The sequence below is a fragment of the Urtica dioica genome, chromosome 2 (genome assembly GCF_054948205.1).
Source record: "Urtica dioica subsp. dioica isolate 48M chromosome 2, U.dioica_male_clone48M_v1_H2, whole genome shotgun sequence".
Taxonomy (NCBI): Eukaryota; Viridiplantae; Streptophyta; class Magnoliopsida; order Rosales; family Urticaceae; genus Urtica; species Urtica dioica.
This window is the reverse complement of record NC_142757.1, coordinates 17706703-17715341: the sequence shown is the minus strand read 5'-3', so window position 1 is coordinate 17715341 and position 8639 is coordinate 17706703. Positions and strand designations below refer to the sequence as shown.

General features: G+C 42.6%; 1 protein-coding gene across 1 annotated transcript; it reads right to left on the bottom strand.

Moving 5' to 3' along the window:
• Positions 1–7135: 7135 nt before the first annotated feature.
• On the bottom strand, positions 7136–8220 carry LOC149404120 (uncharacterized). The gene is made up of 2 exons (XM_089607413.1): positions 8063–8220; positions 7136–7688 (listed from the first exon to the last, which is right to left on the bottom strand). Exons 1-2 carry the CDS (start codon positions 8218–8220, stop codon positions 7136–7138), a joined length of 711 nt encoding a protein of 236 aa, XP_089463539.1.
• Positions 8221–8639: the final 419 nt, after the last annotated feature.

Genomic DNA, 8639 nt, shown 5'->3' with positions numbered 1-8639 from the left:
TTTTAAATTTTTTCCAGTTATTCATCATCGAATTTGAATCATGGAATCGTTCGCCAAATCGGAGACAAGTATTTTACTTTTTCGAATGGTAAATAATATTTACTATCGAATGGCCCGACTGTAAATATTATTTACCATTAAAGTTTCAGAGTTTCGGTTATGGTGTTCTATGAGTTAATCGAATTGGAAATATTATTTACCATATTTTATAGTCAATCTAACATAGAATTGATCGGAGATCCGGGCTAGGGTTTCGATTATGGTGTTCTATGGGTTAATCGAATTGGAAGTAATATTTACTTACCATTTTTTTCAAGTTTGAGAACGGAGACGTCTTCGCCGGATTCGAAATGGCAAAATCAGAAATTGGTGGCGGAAAAGGAGGTCGGACGCAATATCGGAGGATTGAAGGATTCGAAATCGACGGATAATTCCGAGGCAATATCGGAGGATTGAAGGATTCAGAGTCGGATGCGAAAATTTGATGTGTATTTGATGAGGGGTAAGATAGGAATATAATATTATTTGGTAGTGGATTGGGCTAATTACCTAATTTAAGTAATAGTTGGGCTAGAATTTTAAAGGAGGTGACCAATTTCGGCTAGTTACCTAACTGGCCCTTTTATTTTCTTACGCAAATAAAATGGAATTGATTCTTAATTTTGTCTCCCTTGGAATAAAACATCTATTTTGCTTTATTAAAAAATAATAAGAGATGAGCAAGACAATATTAATAAAGAAAATATATAGTGTGTGTAAATATAATGTTAATAAAAAATGTAATGCTGCTCTTGAATCCATAATATATAAGCAAAATTGACAAAGAGTTATACATGTAATGTTAATAAAAAAATGTTAGTCAAATAAATTTTTGATTACTATTGCTCATGGTCTACCTAAATAGCCAATTAAAAATAGTAGATTTATACTTATTAATTAAAATGTGTCTACTTTATTATTTTCATGAAATTAATAATTTAAAAGATAATATTTCTTTAAAGATGTTTCGCAAAATGAATGTAGATGTTAAATATTTTTTATTTGGAGAAATAAATTATTTAGTTAATATTTGTATTGAAATACTATGTATACATTGAATGACTAGTCAAGACGACATAAATTTAACTAATATATTCCGAGCCATTGGAAATCATCAAATTTTCGATAAATTCCGATGCGTTCCGATGAATTCCAATAAATTCATACGAAATTCATCGGAAATTATCGGAAATTAGAGGTTAAATTGGCTAAAAGGGCTTTTTTGGTCCGAAATTGGGTCACAAGTCCAATTTTGGATATTTTTCAACTAAGAGTCTAATCTTGATGTTTTTTCAATTTTGAGGTCTACAAAATGAAATTTCTCTATTGAAAACTGCCTGGAAAGAAAAATGAGAATGATTTAAAATTCGGAATAGTTCAAATAGGCAAATATACTAGGGTTTGTTTGGTAAGGCCAACTCCTACCACACGGTATATCATCAAATATAGTGCAAAATTATCTCCAACCACACTGCAAATACAACACTATATTTTTACAGTGTACAGTATCACACCAAATTTATTGTGTTACTGTATCACACGGCAAAAGGAAAAACATTGATATTAAGGTTTATTAATGGCACAAATACCACAACTTTTCGATTTTATACACTTTTATTTCACAATTTTTTTTTCGGCGGTAAAAATACGTAACGTTAAATTTTAGGATCATCGTTATTCTATGTCCGTTAAAATAACACGTGGACCCCGACATAAATACTACTTTTCAATTTAATGGGTTATTGGCGGCATAAATATCACAACTTTTCGATTTTATACACTTTTGTACCAACAAATTTATAGAAAAAATAATTAATAGATTGGAGGCTGATTGTGGGGGTAGAGTTCGGTCCCATCAAATAATTTGACATGCGGCTGCCAAAGCCCATCTGATCTCACATGAGGGTCAACCGCAAAATTTCCTCCTCTTATTCGTTGACATGCTCTCTCGCCCTGTCACGCCGAAGAGCCACACTTTCTCTTCCCTCCTCAAATCACTCAAGTGCTTAACATTCTCACTCGGCGCGTCACTCTACGCTTAGGCACTCCGCCGCAACATCATTGCCACTCTTTTGTTGCCACGTCATTCCTCTCCTTTACTTCAACGCCGACAATCTACGAAACGCGTGCAAGGTGTTCGACAAAATGGCCCAAAGAGACTACTGATGTCATTTTTGACCTCAACACTTTCGAGCGGCGAGGACGTGGACGATACCGAGCTTGAGATGCTAGTTAGGAGACTTTCGAGTTCTAGGCGACATGCCTCCGTCTTCGAGTCAACGGACTTGATGGCGACCACCGGGTGGTTTGTCTGTTGTGCGCCTCCTCCTCCTCGGCTTCGCTCCCGTCGTAGCGAGTGTTCGGGGTTAGAATCCAAGGAGGAAGATTTTGTTATTGCTGCCGAGGATGCGGGTGGTATAGAATACCCTTCTCTTTTATTGCTTTCTATGTTTCCCCGCCTTTTTATTTATGCACATTTGCTGACCCTTGGTGTCTTGTACAGGTGACTCAACTCACGAGCACTCTCGCGCCGGGTTGCCACGAACCCATAAATCGGCTGATTTATTGGCCACGGCTCGGACGCGAGTGGCCGAGCGACAGGGGATGACATTAGTGAGGATTATTTTTCATGAGGAGTGCGGCGAGCGTCCCCCAAAAAGGCGTCCCACTTCGTCTTCGACATGTGACGCCCCCTCGAGCCCTCGGCGCGTTCCTGTTGTGTCGACCACCGGTAGTGCCGAGTCGCTGCTTCTCGTGGAGACGGCCAAACTGAGGGAGATGAGTTCCCGAGGGGTCCGCGAATTTCCCCTGAAACGCTTCAAGGAACTCATCGCGGTCAACGACATGGAATTTTTCCAGCAAGGGATTTGCGACGCGCGCAAGGTATGCCCTACTTTCTTCTGCTATTCTTGTTGTTATGATTTTTAACCGTCTTTTGTTACAGATGCTTGCGCGCCATGAACGGGGGAAGCGCCTCGTCGATGACATGCGCCGACGAATGCGCCTCATGAGGGAGGAGATGGAACGCGTCACCGCGGAGCATGCCAAGTTGCCGGAAGGGCGACGCTCGGCCCAGGAGTTCGCGGACCTAGAGGCGGAGCTGAAGAAAGTGCGCGAGGACAGAGCTTGCGGATGAGAGGGTTGCTCGTGCGACAGTCGAAGAGTCCGCTGAGGCGTTCTTGAAGGAAGCCAAGGAGTCCGAGGCTCGGGCCACGACCCTTTAACAGGATTTACGGGTTATCTGTGCGCGGCTCAATGAGAACGAGGCTGCGCGTGTGAAGGCGGAGAAGGAGAACAACTCCTTGCTTTGGGAGATGCAAGTGGTTCTTGATGACAGAGACGAGGTCGCTGCCCGTTTCATCATGCGGCCGCTGTCCGAGTACAGAATGCGACGGTAGATGAGAATGCCTCGCGGGCGACTACCTTCACTTTCTTTGATGCCACGTTTCCCGCCCTTGACAACGTTCCACGACTTGACGGGCTGGTCGGTCTCATCCTTCTGAGCCCGACCATTCATCCGTCGAGAACTCTTTCGAGTGCCCGAATGCGCCACCTGTTGGCATTGGTGCCAACAAGAAGAGTAGTAGTCATAACTTATATACAATTGATGCAATAATGTCTTACGAAGACTCTTGCTTGTAACTGCTAAATAATTAATAAAGAGTTGAAGCTTTCATTTCATTCTTCCTTGTCTGTTTGAAGCTTTATGATAAACCATATTCTTTAGTCCTTAAACAAACCTAAGAACAAATGAAGAGTCAAATATAGATTTGCATGAACAAACTCTTCATGGTTTTGCTTAAAACATCATATTCACAATCTAAGGATCAAAGGGCTACTGATCTTTGTATGATTGTTAGGAGAATCTATGATGTCTGGTTATGAGACATAGAGAGTTGGAGACTATATAATTCTTCTTAGGTATCTTCTGAAGATACTGAATTGATCAGTGCACTTCTAGAGACATTGTAAGTATAAACAATTTAACCTCTTCTATCTCAGAATCACTATGTATGAATTGCATCATGCTTACCTCAATCATGAAATGAGATATGTCATTTCATAGCTTCTGTATTCTCATTTGAGAAAGTCAGAGTTCTAGATTCACTATGTTATATAGACAAGACTTATTGGTGAAGTACTAAGTTATGAAGATGTCATGAGCAACTTTGTGAAGATCTCATTGATACGGAATTCATGTACAAGATTCTGAAATGCAATGTATATCACCTCATGCTTTGTTCCTTGGAATGTAAATAAATGAATTGGCCAGTGTCCAAATTGAGTCATGACTCTTTTGGATGAATCAATGTGACTTGTTAGCTCTTCGTCAATACATTGTTTCTAACTTATTCACAAACTACAATGGAGTTGAGGAAATAACATCTAGACGGGTAAAATGGTAATTTTGTAAATCCCATCTAGTTGATGATATTCATGAAGGGTAAACATAGATAATATTCAATGGATCCACTCATCACAATTAAGTAGAATTCTTGAGTAGAAAATATATTCATTTGAACCGAGAGATTTGAGTGTCAGCTCTTTAGTGGAGTCAGTTGACATTAAGCTAGAACTTGGAAAAGGTTTGCAAACTTTTGAGTCCAAGTATGCTAGCTCAAGGTTTGTTCATTTGGATCCATGAGGTCACTACCACAAGTCATTAGAGTAGGATTAGTTAAACTAGAAGCTAAGTCAAAACAAGTTCAAATGTTGAACTAGAAAAGTTTTACGAAAATTGTCTAAAGGGTACCATAAGGACATAAGATTGTATGAATGTCAATAAATAAGTTTTTTTGACATTGTCATATGCTGACAATGAATATAGTCACATGGCCAACATTATTGAATTTGGGCCTTGATGATTGAATTTCATTTCATGGAATTTGTGTGAAAATTCTACATGGGCTTTTCTTATGTTGTCATGAACAAATAAGGAAACATCTAGAAGCATGTTCTAGAAGATCCAAAATCGTCCACCATCATAAGAGAGAAAGGGAAATAATTTTGTGCATTGATGTATGAAGATACTTGCCAAAAGAAAAAAGAGGAAACAAATTTGTTCCATGAAGCATAATGTTGGGCATTCAAGGCTATGAGGAATAGAGGAAACTACTTCCAACCTTCGTATTTCGATAGGAATGGGAAATAAAGATTATGTTCATGAATATTTGATATTCAATAGAAAATAGGAAACTACCTCTTCAAGGCAATCCCTCCTCCTATAAATACCACACCTCATTCACAATGTTGAATACACAAGTTTTTGAGATTGAGAGCTTCTCTCTCTAGAACTTGGCCGCCCCCTCTCCCTCTCTCTCTCTCTCTCTCTCTCTCTCTCTCTCTCTCTCTCTCTCTCTTCTTGCTCTTTTGTTTTGGCACCTAGGTCTTGATTAGACCTAGCGTTTTGTAGCTCTTTGGCTCTAAGACTAGTTCTTGAGTCATTGTGCTTAATAGTGCCCACATACTAAATCCTTTCTAAACTCAAAGACTCTAGTGGTAGAAACTATCGTGGTTACTCAGGTTTAAGAAGACTCGAAGGAGACGAGCTAAGTGGGGAGACGAGCGATTCAACCTTTCCAAAGGCTTCTCAACGCTCAAGCAATTCAAGCGAGGTTGGTACCGAGTGCAAACTCTTAATAATTTTTTAAATTTTAAATTATACGCTCATGCACTTTGTCTAGGTAGTAAAATTGTTTTACTTGATTCGAAAGAAATTTTTATATTCCGTCGCTTATTAGAAGCGATAATCTTTTCTTAATCCTAGATCTATTCCAACACCACCGTGGGAGGCGGATGAGGAGCGTGTGGACTTTGGGTCCGAATAGCTATAGATTTCTTTCTGCAAGCGCACTTGTTTAGCGCTCTTTCGCCTTCCTTTGCTTGGATGTTATGGTTGTGGATCTTGCACCTCAGTTTTAGCGCTATCGCACATTTTTTTTTAAAGTTGAATTCCCTTTGCTTTGCATATTTTGAGCTTTTGAATGCCTTTCCCTTCATATCTTTCTTGACTTCAAATTTCTTTGATTGTATATGCGTCTTATTTTCTCGATGGGCCGTTAGGGGTCCGATTGATTCACGTGGGAGGCCTTTGACCGTGAGTTGCTATCACCCTGAGTGACCTCGTTTCGCATGGGTGGCCGGCCGAACCAGTTGTTCGCCCTGCGGATGAAAACTATGAACCCGATGTAGCATCAGCTTGTCGGCGTGAGACTCGTTCCGTCGGGCGGTGAGTCTGATACCCATCTCTGCGAGTGTGACGCTTTTGCGTGCATGTTGTGCATGAGGAAGGGCCCTTGATTGTTTTCCCGTGGACGCTGGCCGAGCCAGTTGTTCGCATGGCAGACACACGTCTTGAACCCGGCGTGCTCGATGGCCTATCGGCTTACGAGTCGCTTGATCGGGCGGCGAGTGCGGCCTTGAATCCGGCGTGCTCGATGGTCGATCAGCTTATGAGTCGCTTGATCGGACGGCGAGCGCGGCGGTCCCCCAGAGGTATGGCGCATGTCGCCGCTCGTAGCCATGTGTCGGGTTGCGCCTTTCGTGGACTCGATCCCTTGGTGGTCACGCTTACCTATCGGTATTCTCGTCGCGCTGCCGAGTTGAGTCCTTCGTTGACTTGATCCCACGGTGGTCACGCTTACCTATCGGTATTCGCATCGCGCTGCCGAGTTGAGTCCTTCATTGACTTGATCCCTTGGCGAGCGTGACACCTTAGTGCGCTGGTTGCTTTTGGGGTCGTCGTATAGGAGAGCGTGGCACTTGGTGCGTTGGTCGCATTTTTTGTTTTGCGAGATCTTTGCATCCTTCCCATTTGCCCCTTGAGTTTCTCGGGTTTGTTGGGCAAAGCCTGAAAACTACAATATACAAGATATGCAACAACATGTTTAAGGGCGAAAAACAACTTTCCATTGCAAATAAAAAAATTGTAACATAATTGTCTTGGCACTTGGCCTTTTAAGAAAATAAAAACGAAACCCAAAAAGAAAAATAATAAATAGAAGGTCGAGGGGAGGCCATTGGCGCTGATTAGCCTTCTATTGATAATATTGTCTCAAATGCTCTGCATTCCACAGATGGGTGAAGACTTGACCCTTCATGTTCTCAAGCTCGTATGTGCCCTTATGAATGGCTCTTTGCACTCGATATGGCCCTTCCCAGGTGGGTCCCAGGACTGCATTGCCTCTTTCACCTTCGTGTTTTGGAACATCATTATCAGAATGAGGCTCCCATCCACAAATCTTCGAAGCTTGACATTCGAGTTGTAATACCTTTTGACCTTCCTTTTTTGTTTGGCCAAGCGAGTTAAGGCATTCATCCTCTTCTCGTCGATTAGGTCGAGCTCGATTCTCAAAGCTTTGTCGTTGCCCTCTTCATCGAATGTCTCCATGCGAAAGGTTGAGAGTTCTGTCTTGATGGGAACGACGGCTTTGACACTATAGGCAAGGGCAAACTGGGTCTCCCCTGTTGCATTTCGAGTAGTAGTGCAGTAAGCCCATAGGACGAATGGAAGTTCGTCAGCCCATGCGCCCTTCTTCTCCTCCAGCCTTTTCTTCAAGTTTTCCTTGATCGTGCGGTTCACCGCTTCCACTTGGCCATTGGCTTGTGGATGTCGAGGAGAGGAGAATGTTTTGCTGATCCTGAGCTTGCTACAGATGTTGCGTAAGCGGGCGTTATATCAAACTACTTTCCGTTGTCTGTCATGATCAAGGCTGGGATGCCATGGCGGAACACTATGTTCTTCCAGATGAAGTTCGTAGTGTTTGCCTCAGTAATCTTGGCTAATGGCTCCGCTTCCACCCACTTGGTAAAATAGTCGACGACAACTATGGCTTATTTGAATTGTCGCGGAGCCATGGGTAACTCACCGATTAAGTCGATTCCCCACTTCGCGAATGGACGCGGGACGATGATCGGGCAAAGGGGCACGGGAGGTTTCCGTGGGATGTGGGCAAACCTTTGACATTTTTTGCACTTTCTTACCCATGCATACGCGTCCTTTCTCAAGGTCGGCCAGAAGTACCCTAATCTAAGGAGCTTTAGTGCGAGCGATTGTCCTGCCGTATGATTCCCACATAGCCTTTTGTGCACATCTTGCATGGCTTTCCTAATCTCGCTCTCATAAAGGCACCGCAGTAGTGGCATCGAATAACCTCGCTTGTAGACGACGTCTCCTTGCATCGTGTATTTTGAGGCCAAGCCTTTTAGCTTCTTTGCCTCCTCTCGGTCTTCGGGGAGAATCCCTTTCGAGATGTACTCCACCAGCGGGGTTGTCCCGGATGGCGGTGGGGACACTTCTCCAATGTTTCCTACATAATCTCGAGATGTAGGGTCATGTCAGGACTTCGATGGGAATGCTTCCCTCTTCTCCTTCATCAATCCCTGACGCGAGTCGTGCTAGGGCGTCGACTTCGGTGTTCTCTTCACGTGGGACTTGTATGACCTCGAACTAGGAGATAGCCTCGAGGTTCTTTAGCGTCTTTGCGAGATACGCGATCATATTGGGCTCTTTGTGTTGTCAATGGTGTCTACAAGACGAGTAGTAGTCTGTATTTATGTACATATGATGTAATAAAAACTAAAGAAGACTCTTGCTTGTA

Excerpts from the sequence above, each read along its gene's own strand:
- LOC149404120 (XM_089607413.1), bottom strand. The coding sequence starts at position 8,220 with ATGCAAGGAGACGTCGTCTACAAGCGAGGTTATTCGATGCCACTACTG. Across the intron at positions 7,689-8,062 it reads CTAAAGCTCCTTAGATTAGG|CAAGCTCAGGATCAGCAAAA; the intron begins GTACTTCTGGCC and ends CAACATCTGTAG.